We start from the raw sequence: 14,519 nt of genomic DNA on the forward strand, positions 1-14,519 counted from the left end.
AGAAGGTGAAGAGAAGAAAAAAAAATAGAGAGAAGAGATCTAATTTTTGTTGTTGTTTTGATTTTGGATTTAATTTATTTTTTTGGATTCTTTTTCTGGGTTTGTACAAAGTACTTTGAAAAATGTATGAGATGTTCATAAAGATGAAGAGGAGTAAGGAAGAAGATAAAGAATTAGGTGCGGATGGTGTATTTAGTAGACATGCATCATCTAATGGTTGTAATTTTTGTCAAAAAATCGAATGGTTAGGTTAACGGTTTTGATAGCCGGGATTTATCCGACTAACAGAATCTAACTTAGGGGACCAAAACGTAACGTTAATAACTTATGAGACCAAATTGTAACCAACAAATAACTTAAGGGACCAAATCATTAATTAAGCCAAAAATAAAATATTTTAAAAATCAACATATTAAATTTTACGCCAGGTCCAATTTTATTTATAATTGATTGTAGAATTTTTTTTACTCACACCCCGTGTATTTCTGGTTACACCCAAATTTACTTAAAATTTTACAATACTACCAAAATTATCCTTTTCTAAAATTTCACCCTCTTTCACCCACAAACAATCGTGGATGTTCAATCAATCTCTATAAAAGATTAAAGAGTGAATCAAAACATCTTTCATTCATACTTTATTGCATATAAGTATAAGTGAATTTTATTCTTTTTGTTCAATGATGCTAAAGTTTCTATTTTTTTCTTGTTGTTCAACGTTGATATGTTATGAACTCCACAACGATGGTTATTTGATGGTGCAACACACACGCGTTAACGTTAATTAACATTGTTGAGGTTAACTTAAATCCAGCTTAAGTAGCTACATGTAAAGTTAGTTTACATAACCTACTTAAACTGAGTTTACATGTACATACTTAAAATAAGATTACGTAGAATCATTAAACAAGGTTGAAGAGTTTAAATCAAAATTTAACTTTTAGCATGTATACTTAAACTCATTTTACATAAGCTAATTAAACTAAGTTTACAAGACATACTTAAACCGAGTTTAAGGATGTGCACTTAAACCCAGTTTACATGACCTACTTAAAGTCAGCTTAAGATTAAATTATGATAGAATCAAGTCTTCTCCATCGTTAAAGCAAGTCCTTTTTTTTTCCCTTTAGGTTTTGTTTCACTCAATTTCAATTAAAGTAGAATCAAGTCTTCTCCATCAAAGGGAGAAATCTTGCTTGGAGAAGTATGTTTTGGAAGAGGAAAGAAGGAAGAGGCGTTTTCTGGGTTTTGGAAGAAGAAAGAAGGAAGAGGCGTTAGTTTTCTGGGTGAATTTGAAAATTAAATTTTATTTAAGAGTAGTTTTGTCATTCTGGGGTGTAACCATGAATACATAGGGTCTAATTAGAAAATCCTTGATTGTGTACTAAATAGACTAATATAATATACTTTTCAATGTAAGCAAATAAGTTATTTACAAGAAACTCTTTATTTGTTTAATTTGTTTCTGACTATTGTTCTGACAATTTTTAAACTTAAAAAAGTCTGGAAATGTCAAATTAATACAAATAAATCTCTCAATCATGTAGTAGTTTTTCTACTTTCTTATTCCTTCTACATTTCAACAAATAAACTCTTTGGGTAGCTAAATATTTTTTATTTAGAGTAGCTAAATATAGAAACATACTGACCCATTTTAAAAAATAATAATTTGGGGTAGCCTTGTCTACCTCATGATCAGGGGCGATTCCCTTTGAAAGGATGGGGTAGCTTTGGCTACCCCAAAATTTTTATTTTTATTGACTCATTAGGTATATTAATATGGCTAGCTACCCCAATAATATTTTTTTAGCTACCTCAACCAAATTCATTTGCAAATAATTAGCATAAATTAAAAGGTTAAAAAATTATTACTTGATTAATAAACTTATTTGTCTTATTTTGACATTTTGTTCTCTACAACAACTATAAAGAAAACATTTTTAGCAATAAAAATTATCAATAATCAAACATAATAGACGATAATTTCATGCAAATAACCTATTTGTCTACGTTGAAAAAAAAATTCTTTTAGAAAGATACGTTGAAAAAAAAAAGTTAGAGAGATTAAACATACTTAACTTTTAAATTTAATATATAATATTTTAAAATATATAAGTTTTTTTTTACCTAAACAAATTATTTGTATTTGGCCCCCTCGTAAAAATTTCTCTAGCTTCGCCGCTGCTCATGATCTTGAAGGGCTATGCCCCCTGCTTATCTGGTATTGGTGACACAATCCCATGGACAAAAGTGAAAACGAAGTTATCACAATTCATAAGAATCAACGCAACAAAACCACCCAAACAACATTAAGAGGTGGATTAACTAATAAAGACAAATGGGCTAGACAACCGACTACGCAAACCAAAACAAGATGTTGGACGATGGGCCTTCAACCACCACCAAGAAGGAAGTTTAATTCGATCAATCTCTTGCGCTTGGGACATTTCTTTGTTACCAAAAATCCACAAATTTCTCCCTTTCCAAACAACCTAGTTGCACGCCAACCAAATCAAGTGGAAACAATGACAGACAACCCTTCTAAACAGGTGAGAACCACCAAATTGTAAAGCATACATATCTACATCCATCATAGAGGCACAATATATATATATATATATATATATATATATATATATATATATATATATATATATATATATATATATATATATATATATATATATTAATGGGAGAATTAAGAAGTATAGTGATAAGATGGTCTCAAATTTGATTCTCGCATTCGAAAAATATTAATAAATTACCAATTAACAAATTAGCATTGACTTGAAAAATAAAAACGTTTAGCGGGATTTTTTTAATATATGTGCACAAATTCATTTATAAATAAAGAAAAACAAAAGTATAGGGACATAAACCTATTCCAGTTGAATAAAAAGACGAAAAGAATCTTCATATTAGGATTTCATTATTTATTTTTTTTGTCAAGTAGTCTAGTGGTTAGAACTCACATTCCAGTTGAATAAAAAGACGAAAAGAATCTTCATATTAGGATTTCATTATTTTTTTTTTTGTCAAGTAGCCTAGTGGTTAGAACTCACATTTTTAATGTGGAGAAGTGGGGTGTCCAAGGTTCGAACCTCGGCCCCTGCATATAATATGCAATATCCCTACCAACTGAGCTAAGCTTACGGGGATAAGGATTTTATTATTATATTCGAATATATACTTTAAAAAATATGTTTAGCGATATCATTATTATTAAATGAAAATTTGGAGATTACAAAATTGTAGAATTATTATTCTTTAAACAAGATGAAAATATACTATTATATATCCAATATATATATATATATATATATATATATATATATATATATATATATATGTATGTGTGTGTCAAGATCTAGAAATTATAACAATTTTTTCTTATAAACAATTTTTTAAAAGGAGGGACAAATTATATTTGTTGATGACATTCCATCATATTTTGAAATGGTTTTTGTTTGTCCATTTTCATTGATATCTAAAAGTATCTCTCTGTTTTTTTTTTGCTAATATAAATTTAGTGTAAGGTGATGTTGCCTCATTTCAATGCATGGTAGAAATAAAAAACTTAAAGACTAACTTGTTATATCACAATTTGAAAATGAACCTAACCAAGTTCTATCCCCCACATTCATTGCTACAGAGGCTAAGTTGTGGGCATCACAGTTTTGATTTCTACCAATAAACCTAACACAAACAAACAACATATTTTTCATGAGCTCTCTGCAGTCTTGAGCTATGAAATTGATGGCAGCAAAGCTGGACTTTCTGTTGACACAGTTAACAACGTTAGCAGCATCGGAGAGAATGGTAGCAGACGTGAAACCTTTCTTTATCGCTACTTGGAGTTCCCATCTAACACCCAAAGCCTCGGTTGTAAGGGGATCCATCACATAATTATCTCTTTTGCACATACTAAGAACAGTTTCACCCTCCGGATTACGCACAATCAAACCCCATCCAGTTGGTCCTCCATTGCCGCAACCAGTATCCACAAAAACAGACACACCTACTGGAATTCCTTGTGTTACAGGAGTTACCTCCGGACGTCTGACCACTTGTCGTGGACTTGCTTCGTTAAACTCATGGGTGAAACTCATAGCATCAGCAGCCAGTTTGGAAGGGTCCAAGGGTGTTCCTTTAAAGACTGCAGCATTCCTTCCAGCCCAAAATTTCCACAACAGGATAAAAAAAACTGAATCCCCAAAGTATCTTGACAAGTAAAGCATTCCATGAGCCAATCATGTAAATCAATGTTCCTTGCGATATGGCAACCCAGGTGAGAAGCGAAGAGTGACAGCTTAAATAGTTCACAGTTTAGAAACAAATGGTTTGAGGATTCAACCTCATTGTGACAGAGGGGGCATAAAGTGTCGAGGGTGATACCTTTCTTTTGGAGGTTTTTCCTAGTTGAAAGAATGTCCTTTGCGAGACGCCGCATGAAATTTCTAACTTTGTTAGGGACCGGTGCTCTCCAAATTTCTTTCCATAATTTGCTCCTTTGTGGATTAGAGGGGCCAGGTTGCAATCTTGACTTCTCGTCACAAAGTGAGTGGTATGCCGACCGAACTGAGTACTCTCCATTCTTCTCCCAATATCAAACCAGTTTATCAAGGGGAAGTCTGATAGAGAGAGGGATACCAAGAATTTGTTGCGCCACACTTCTTTCAAAACACGTTGAGACCAGCTCCCTATTCCATTGCCTGGAATCTTCGTCAATCAAGTCTGACACAAGCGCATCAGGAGGTAAAGGTAAGGCAGCATTGTTGTGTGCTATGCTCTGCAAATCCGGAAGCCATTTATCACCCGAAATCCTCACCTGCCTTCCATTGCCAATTTTCCAATTTCCCCCTTTCTCAACCAAGTCACGAGCACTGATAATACTTTTCCACGCATAACTCGGCTGATAACCCTCCTTTGCTGTCAAGAAAGTACTATTTGGGTAGTACCTGCTCTTAAATTTTTTTTCCACTAGCGATGGTCCACCTGTTGCAAGCCGCCAACAGTGTTTTCCTAACAAGGCCTTGTTAAATTCACCCATGCCTATAAAACCCATACCACCATCAGCTTTAGCTTTGGAAAGCCTTTCCCTATCTCATCCAGTGTATTTTCCTTTTCTCGGCGATCGCCCCCCACCAAAATTTTGCCAGCATAGAATCAATTTCCTTGCAGCAACCCACAGGCATCTGGTAGCAACTAAGAATGTAATTTGGAATTTCTTGTGCTACTGCTTTGATGAGAGTCTCCTTCCCCGCTCTTGATAGAAACTGTTCCTTCCATCCCTTTACCTTCTTCCAAACCCGGTCCATGATAACGGAAAAGATTACCTTCTTTGATCTTCCAAATGGAATGGGAAAACCAAGGTATCTAGACTGCGCCTCTACTGCCTTTGCTCCCATCATGTTGCATATCATATTTTTAACATCTAAATGCACATTTCGGCTAAAAGAGGCTTCAGACTTGTCAAGGTTTACAACCTGTCCCAAAGCTTGTTGGTAAGTATCCATGATGTTGAGAATTTTGGTTGCTTCCCGAGGAGTAGCTCTAGAGAAGAGGAGACTATCGTTCGCAAAGAACAAATGAGATAGTTGGGGGGGCTGATCTTGCTACCTTAATTCCATGAATCTCTTTTGAGAATGCTGCCTTATGGATTAAACCTGAAAGAACATCAGCACAAACAATAAACAAATAGGGTGAGAGTGGATTGCCTTGTCTCAAACCTCTTTCAGGCTTAAAAGATTTGCTAGGCTGACCATTTATAAGTATCTGGTAGGACACAAATGATATACACCATAGGATCAGATCAGCCATCTTCACCGGGTAACCCATAGAAATGAGGGCTTGGTACACAAAAGACCACTTTACATGATCATAGGCCTTTGACATATCCAGCTTGAGAGCCATAACACCCTTCTTTCCTTTTCTCTTCTTCTTTAGCCAATGGAAACACTCCATAGCTATGTGGGCATTGTCGGTGATCAATCTTCCTTGGACAAAAGCGCTTTGATCTATATTAATGACATCACCCAAAGATGCTTCAACCTATTTGCAATCACTTTGGTCACAATCTTCATTACCACATTGCAGAGACTTATAGGCCTGAAATCCTTTGGTGTGGAAGGATTTTTACATTTAGGAATAAGCACCAGGAAAGTTTTGTTGATATCATGGGGCTGATCATTATTATAAACACATAACTTAAAGGATTGCAGAAGCTATTTGACCTATTTAAATTAATGAGTTTTTTTTTTAGGAATGAGTAATGAGTAATGAGTTAGGAATGACTCAACTTTAAATAGATCAGGTTATGGACCACCCCTACAGACAACCTTTTTATTTTTATTTTATTTCATTTAATTTGTTTGTGGACTCCACTTCTGACGGAACCCATCCAACATTTAATTAATTTTATTGTTCAGATTCCCAAGATGAGATAATAGAACGCTTCTAAATATTCTGTTGTGCATTTTGGTCCTATCAACTTGCATCAGAACCTTGTCAAAAAAAAAACTTGCATCAGAACCACTCGTTCTATTGTGGTAATTAATTTAGGAGAATGTTAACCAGTGCCCCGGAGCATTGGTTAAGCAGCTAAAAGAAGTAAAATTTTATTAAAAAGTTGTGTAATAATTACTCCCTCCGTCCCTATATGTAAACCCCGTTTGCCTTTTTCACATTTTTTAAGAAAAGTTGTTAGTGTAATTAATGTGTCTATTTTGTGTGTTAATATTACCAAATTATCCTTTGTTTGTATGTGTATTAAATTTGATTTTACATATTTCAAGACAAGTTAGTAGTATTAATTAGGGGTATGTTTAGGAAAAAATAATAAATGCATCTAGTAATTTGAAAAGGAGTTTACATTTAGGGACAAAAATAAAATCAAATGGGTGGTTACATATAGGGACAGAGGGAGTAGTTGGTTAAAAGCAACAATTTATATTTCCAAGATAATTTTTCTACTTTTGAATTCCATAACCAGTGCCCCGACAAGACCCATTAATTTATGATAAAAACACAACTTGTATAGTAACTTTAAAATGATCATATTGATCTTTTAAAAAAATTGTGTTTTTTATATTATGGATCTATTTTTACTATGAGAGTCGAGCCTCTAATTTCATAAGGACGACCCTGACTATACCTCATAACCAAGGTCGAGCAAAGCTTTAGCTACTCAACAACTAAGTCAGTTTAAGGCATCCTTATACTTATCGTCAATATGTTCTAAACTGCTACAGCCAATGTGAACTACTCCCTCCGGTCACATTTATAAGCAAAAAAACATTTTTTAGGTTCATTGAATACATGATGTATTTGGTCTATATATTGACTAAATACATTATGTATTCAATGAATCTAAAAAATGCTTTTTTGCTTATAAATGTGACCGGAGGGAGTACATATTTTCCATGATGAGTATCGAGCACTTTGTAAATTGATTGTCACCTTGGGTGACTCAAAGTTCAGAAAGGACTGGTGCGTCTTCTCCCTGTTGCTTCTGCCTTCTAGGTCGTAGATGTCAACACTCACTTTTCAAAACTCACTCAATTATTACGTGAAATAGTGGTGAGACCTACATGTTTAAAATGATTGTTAAAAGGAAAGTGTTGTTACCGCTACACTTTTAGTAAAGGCCTCACAAACATCTCTTTCATGGTTTAATTGCGATTGCGAACCATGGCAATAAAAATAATTGAGTTGAGTAAATGTTGACTCAATGTTCAGAAAGGACATATTACACCCTCTAACTTGTGGATATAAATATTAAGACTTGGAAGATGATGTGCTACTACGTAGATTTCCCACCTGCTTTAATTATGAATCTGTTATGCTGAGCTGGCAATTATGAATCATTATATTTTTCGAATAAAGAAAATCAAAATTCTCACATTCAAAGTTCTCCTTCCAAATAAGTTTGACTCATATAACTCATTTATTTCTTGTGCTAAATATTAAAAGAAGATATCATTTATAAAAACAATAGTTGATTTTCGTCCCTATAAATATAACGAATTTTGATTTTAGTCCCTATGAAATTAAACTGAATGTTTTCATCCTCACAAAATTTTTTATTTTGTTTTTCGTCCTTAAGGGATATGATTTTGACATGTTTTTGACATTTTTTGAACATAATATGAATATATAAATGTCGAATATAATAAACGGACATAACATGGATACAATTTGAACATAAAAGAGTTACAATTTTGCCATTTATACAAACATAAAATGGCCATTAAGGACGAAAAACAAAATAAAAAAATTTGTGAGGATGAAAACATTCAGTTTAATTTTTTAGGGACTAAAATCAAAATTCGTTATATTTATAAGGACGAAAAACTTATTTAACCCTTGAAATAATTTTGCCAAATTTCCTTGTAAGTTATATTTAATTAGAAGAAACAATGAATCAGTGCATTGGTAGTTTAAAATTATGGAGGATATAATTAAAGTAAATAAATTATGCATTTTAATTAAGTATAATGGCATGTTTCCACCCCCTCCTCGTTTGAGTATGTATGGTGGCCTCTAGTGCCTCATTTATAAGGGGAAAAAAAGTCATGTCCTTTTAATATTCCTTAAAAGATAGTATTTCTTTTTTAACAATAGTATTTTAGAACTTGAGGGAGTACTAAATTGAAAAACAAGGGAGTACATACATCATATAACAGTACATTTGGATGGAATCAAGGAAGAACAAGCTTCATTTTTTAGTTACAACAAGCTACATATAGATAATTAAAAATGAATTCTAAAAATAAAAAGTGATAACAATTTTTTTTTTTAAACAAAGTAACAATAATATTTTGTATAGCTAAATAAAGTTGTAAATGTATTTCTGTAGACTTAGGGCAACAAGTATTTTGTAAACGGCTTCAGTAGGATGAAAAGCATCCCAAAACACATAATCCGAGTCGTTGGCACAAGTGGGTTCCAAATGGTTGCATAAAAAAATAACTTCGATTTCGCCTGTGCCACAGCACCCTCGGTCTACAACTTTGAAGCCTACAAGTTGACAATAATTTTTTAGTCCAAATATTAAATCTTGAATCATTTGAGAAAAGCATTGAAGAATTTTTTCTAAATTTTACAAAAGCTTTAAAAGAAATTTTTGATAAATGGAACCAATATAAAATACTATGAAAAGTGATAGTACCATATTCTCTAACACTTATTTTAACCTAAGTTTCTCAAATTAAGTGAATCTCATGTATGTAAAAGTTGGAATGAACCCGGCAACCGGAGCTTCTTAATTGATAGTGAGAGTTCAGGAATAAACCTAAGGGATAAGTACATGTTTTCTGAACTCTCACTATCAATTAAGCCGCATGTGATTTTCATTTATCCAATAATAAAAGAAACTCAATTAATTTCTACTGCTCCTTAAGTATTACTAGTGAATTAAGTGTCCTCGTGAGCATAGCTCGGTTGGTAAGGACAATGCATAAAATATGCAAAGTCCGGGGTTCAAACCCCGACCACCACAAAAAAAAAGTGAATTAAGTAATATTTCTAAATTTCTAAAGCTTTGATTTGCAACATAATTTTTTCAGGATTGATCTCCTAATTAACAAATGTTAGAGTGTAAATAGCATTACTCCAACCTTTAACATAAATATAAAGTACGTGTATTCGATTTATATTTAGCTCAGATACATGTACTTTTTATTTGGACCAAAAATACATATGTTTTGTTACTTGTAGGCCGGAGAGTAATTGTTATTAAAACATAGTAAAAATTTGGTTAAGTAATGATATATAGACATCCACTTTTTGTACATTAGCATGACATTTAGTTTATCACATTTAAAAATGTGGTTGTTTCAGTTTAGTAAATAGTTAATTTAGTTCATGTTAAAAATTGTAGTTAACCACAGTTTGGTTTTGTAGATGATTAACCACAATTTTCACCGTGAATTGAATTAATTATCCACTGAGATGAATTAACCATATTTTTAAAAATGATTAATAAAGTGTAGAAAAAGTGGATGTACATTAAATATTTATGAATTTAGAATTACCATATTTTTGGTAGTTTACAACGATATCAAGTATAGGGTTGTAAACATCCATATAAACAATCCTGCTACTTGGAAAATTCTGCTTAAAGGAATGAATTTTCATTGACAACTTTTTGTTAAAGAAAACAACTGCATCATTGTAATGTTGCACACATTTTCTTGTTATTCCTCCAGCCACTGTTCTCTGAAACGGTACGCACCCAATTGGTGGTACATTGAATACTCCTATCCTCCTTGCACCTAGTTGATACATTTCCTTTCATTTGTATATAGAAGGAAAAACAATAAATAAGTAATTATGACAAAAAAAAATAGCTTTTCTAAAGTAATATATAAATAACCGTTAAGATTTTATACTTCGCAAATTTTACTTTTAATCCCTCTATGAGTTTTCAGCAAGTTTTAATTCCAAATGTTTTCTCCCATGCTTTTAAGTGCACTCATGTGTTTTTTTTTCTTTTCAAAATTTTGAATTATTTTTTGTATCTATGTTTAGTATATTATAAAAATCTATCTTGCAAAAGTTTAAATATTTTTAACATGTGAGATGAGTTGAATATGAATTTTTTACTTTTTAGCACTTAAAAATTTATATTTAATTCATATTTTTGTGAAAAATTTTATTTGTGAGAGAGCTTGTTATAATATTCTAAACATCTCTATAAATTTTCATTTAAAAACGTTAAATATACACATGAGTTGACTTAAAAACATAAATCAAAAGTCATGACGGAAAATAATTAACGGGCCAAAGCTTGCTGAAATTTTTTAGAGGAATTTTAAATGAAATCAAAAATATTTACAAGGATCAAACCCGTGTGGAATAATAAAACTACCTTGTAGAAATTATAAGCTGAGTCTACTAAAAGGTCAGAGTATGAAGGAAAATCATAATTAACTTGCCTCACATGAAACAAGAAGTATGTGTTAGAAATATCATTGCTTCCTACTAGCACAAAATAAATACTATTGGCTAAGATGAAGTTTGCTCTATCTTCACCAACTAGTCCTTTCAGCTTCACAATATATTCTTTGAATAATTCTATCTGGGCAGACATAGATATAGCTGCCTGCTTATTATATAAGGAAACAGAGTTAGTAAAGAATCATACATGAAATACAAGAAAAAAAAGAAAATCAAACTCCTTTTTTTTTCTTTCTTTCTAGCTCTTTTACTCTTTTCAATTAGGTTCGAGAACTATAAAAAAATATTACAAATAATATATAAATTTTATTACTATCATCAATTGGTTAGAGATTGATTTGATCGATGGTTTATTCTGAAAAAATAGATACCTCTATTTTTGATGTCAAAGGATCATATCCTGCACCACCGGAAGCAAAGTTAACACCGGTAACCAATTCACTAGGCCGAAGATTTGGATCCAAATATGCTGGAAGATATTCTTTAATGCCTAATTCTTCAACTGATAGTAAAATTTAAAATGAAAAACAAACATTTATATATATATTAGACTAAACACATGCACATTTTTACTTATATTTTGTTATGTGTAACAGAATGGAATAGTACCTATAAGATCTGCTGGAACCTTTCCATTGCTAAATCTTCCAGTTGGAATTCCTCCTTGAAAATCTTTGCCATATGGAGGGAATTTGCACTGAGTTGGTGTTGGCCTGTTGTTGTTATTTCCAGTATCCATGATTGAATCTCCAAATACAAACACTGCTGGAAACGAAGCATTTGGTGGCAGTTTCAAAATAGCTTTTGTTTTGCTTAAAATAGCTAAAAGTATAGTCAAAAAGAGGAGAAGTGTAGTGCAAATTGGGAACTTCATTAAAAGAACCATATATAGTTTTGGTTAATATAATACTGGAAACAAGGAAATTCAAAGCCTATTTATGCTAAACATTGCAGCTAAAATGCAATGAGTGCTTTACCAAACATTGCAGCTAATAACTATATGAATCGATTGCATTTGCATGTGCATGCATTTAATATCTGCAGCCAACTAGTAATTCGATTTTCCTAGTAGTGCAATGATTATGATATATGTTGACTTTGTCGAATCGGTATAAGGTGTGGTTTATAGTTTATACTTGTGCTCTGCCCTTACAGCACTTGTTAATGATTTCAAAATAGAAACATGTGATACTTGTTATGATGTCAAGGGTCTCATGAGCTTACCTCGGTTCTTAGAACATTGCATTATAATAACTAAAACAAGAAAAGTAAGAAGACTGCAATTTGTACTCAAATCCAAGCAAGAGAGAGGGAAAACAAAAGGGATAAAGATAAGTAACAAATTTTTTCCTTACGGGTCTTAAGAATCCTTTGGGTTTTTGCCTTGATTTTAATCTTCTCAGATGTAATAAAAACCAGAGAGAGTTGTGTGTATGAATAACTCACCATTAATAAAATGTATTTTTTTTTCTCCTTTGAACAGCTAATATTATTAATCAATCCAATCAACTCAAGGGGAGCAGACGGGACACGAGAGAAAACAATTATGCTTGTGGTACAAAACGCCAGAAGCCACCAAATAAGCAAAAACAAGCTAACAAAAGCCTATGGTAGTAGCAAACAAACAGTGCTCCCTATAGCCCAATCAACCCAAACAAAAACAAAACAACACCAGGCAAAATATCAGAGGCCTACATAACAGTGGCTTGTGAAAACCAGCACAATAAACTCCCACCGCAACTATCAAATCAAACACTGTCTCGGGTTCCAATACCACTCATAAAACAAACACGATGCAATCTTCAACCTACTCATACTCCAATACCAAGACAAGACCTTAATTTTGTCTACCAATTCATCCACCTCCACTACCTTATTATTAAAAATCCGGTCATTCCTCATCTTCCAAATCATCCAAATAGTAGCATGCCAAACTAACGAAGCGCCACAACGAAGCTTCTTGGGGCCCACCTCATTTGTTTAACAATTAAGATGCATAAACAAATCCAAATCATCCAAATAGTAGCATGCCAAACTAACGAAGCGCCACAACGAAGCTTCTTGGGGCCCACCTCATTTGTTTAACAATTAAGATGCATAAACAAATTAGGTGGAGTAATAATATTAAATTAACACCTCGAGCCAAACGTGCGAGATCACCTCACAATGGAAAAAAAGGTGAATCGACTTTTCCCCCGAATGACCACAAAAAATGCAACCTACTATTATTGGTCTCTTCAACTTAGAAACATTATAAGTGGAGTTCAATGTATTTTAATGGTGAGATCATCCACATAACTCGCATTATATTTTTTTTCACAATTGAGATAATCTAAATATGTTTTCACCTACTTCATCAGTTTGAATGAAGTATCATATATAGTGTCGAGGATATAGTCGTTAAGAAGAGATTTGTTGGAACATTGGATAGTTCTTGCAAATGCCTATTTGCATATGAACACTATTTAAGAGGTTTGGTGTGAAATTAGTTTTACCGGTACTGTTAGATGCAATCAAGAAGCTATATTGGGAATAGTTTCTCAATGTCTTTACTATGAAAGGTTTATGGTTTAATTTCCCCTTTGATTGTATGTCGTGATAATATAGACCGTGTCATCACTTCATTTTTTTATCAACAAAAAAAAAAATAAAGAATAAAAAAAACTTAAACACTTCAGTTAGTCACACACAAAAAAAAAATACTCATTACATAATTATTTACTCCATCCATCCCATTAATTAATTGTCGCATTTGTGTTTTCAGCATTTTTAACAAAATTATTAGTCGAGTTGATTTTGAAGGTATTATTAATATCATTCACTAAAACATTTTTATTAATAATAGTTAGCAGAGTATTTAAGTGTGATAAAATTCAAAAAATAAGGATATTTTGATGGAAAATAAATTATACTTTGTTATTCTTAAGTGACGGTTATTTAGAGAAAGGAAAAGTGCAAATAAGACGGAGAGAGAGTTACGTTTTTTTTAATAACAGAGAATTTTATTGAATAAGATGAGACTAGACTTTTGACCCGTGCGTCGCACGGGTTTTCTCGACTATAATAGAGACCCATAAATAATTTTTAACCCGCAAGATCATTGATATGGTAGAAAATATTTTCTTAAAAAAAAGGCAAGAGGATAGGAATGAAATTGGTGTGCAATGCATTTTTTTAGATGAAATTTGTTAGGTTAAATAATTGCAAACATAATAAAGCAAATGAGCGGGAAAAAATTAGGTTAAGTTGATGCAGACGTAACAAAATTAATAAATAAGGATAAGTGTAACTGGTACTAGATTTCCACTATGTGATGAAGTACAACAGTAGTCACTCCACTCTAAAAAAATACACAACCAAGACCATCCACCCACATGTAGAAAAATAAGTGAATGGACATAAAAATTCAAGTTGTAGTTAGTTTGATTAAAAATTGTTTTTAAGATTGGTCAAACTTGGGGGCAATGAATTGGATAAAAACTAAAATTATTGTTCCTATTAAACAACAGTATAACTTTTTGTCTCAATTACAAATTGTCTAAAATATTAAAATAATTCTT

General features: G+C 32.3%; 2 protein-coding genes across 2 annotated transcripts; both read right to left on the bottom strand.

Moving 5' to 3' along the window:
- Window positions 1-3,584: 3,584 nt before the first annotated feature.
- Window positions 3,585-5,516, bottom strand: LOC146951706 (uncharacterized). Its single transcript, XM_085741431.1, has 3 exons — window positions 5,186-5,516; window positions 4,713-5,052; window positions 3,585-4,221 (listed from the first exon to the last, which is right to left on the bottom strand). Exons 1-3 carry the CDS (start codon window positions 5,514-5,516, stop codon window positions 3,585-3,587), a joined length of 1,308 nt encoding a protein of 435 aa, XP_085597557.1.
- Window positions 5,517-8,649: 3,133 nt separating this feature from the next.
- Window positions 8,650-12,386, bottom strand: LOC146951707 (GDSL esterase/lipase EXL1-like). The gene is made up of 5 exons (XM_085754334.1): window positions 11,569-12,386; window positions 11,331-11,461; window positions 10,871-11,104; window positions 10,035-10,290; window positions 8,650-9,018 (listed from the first exon to the last, which is right to left on the bottom strand). The coding sequence occupies exons 1-5, from the start codon at window positions 11,843-11,845 to the stop codon at window positions 8,828-8,830; spliced, it is 1,089 nt and encodes a 362-aa protein (XP_085610460.1). The 5' UTR covers window positions 11,846-12,386; the 3' UTR covers window positions 8,650-8,827.
- Window positions 12,387-14,519: the final 2,133 nt, after the last annotated feature.

Source organism: Medicago sativa, chromosome 1, assembly GCF_051527215.1.
Source record: "Medicago sativa cultivar Bolivia chromosome 1, Bolivia_mono, whole genome shotgun sequence".
Classification (NCBI taxonomy): domain Eukaryota; kingdom Viridiplantae; phylum Streptophyta; class Magnoliopsida; order Fabales; family Fabaceae; genus Medicago; species Medicago sativa.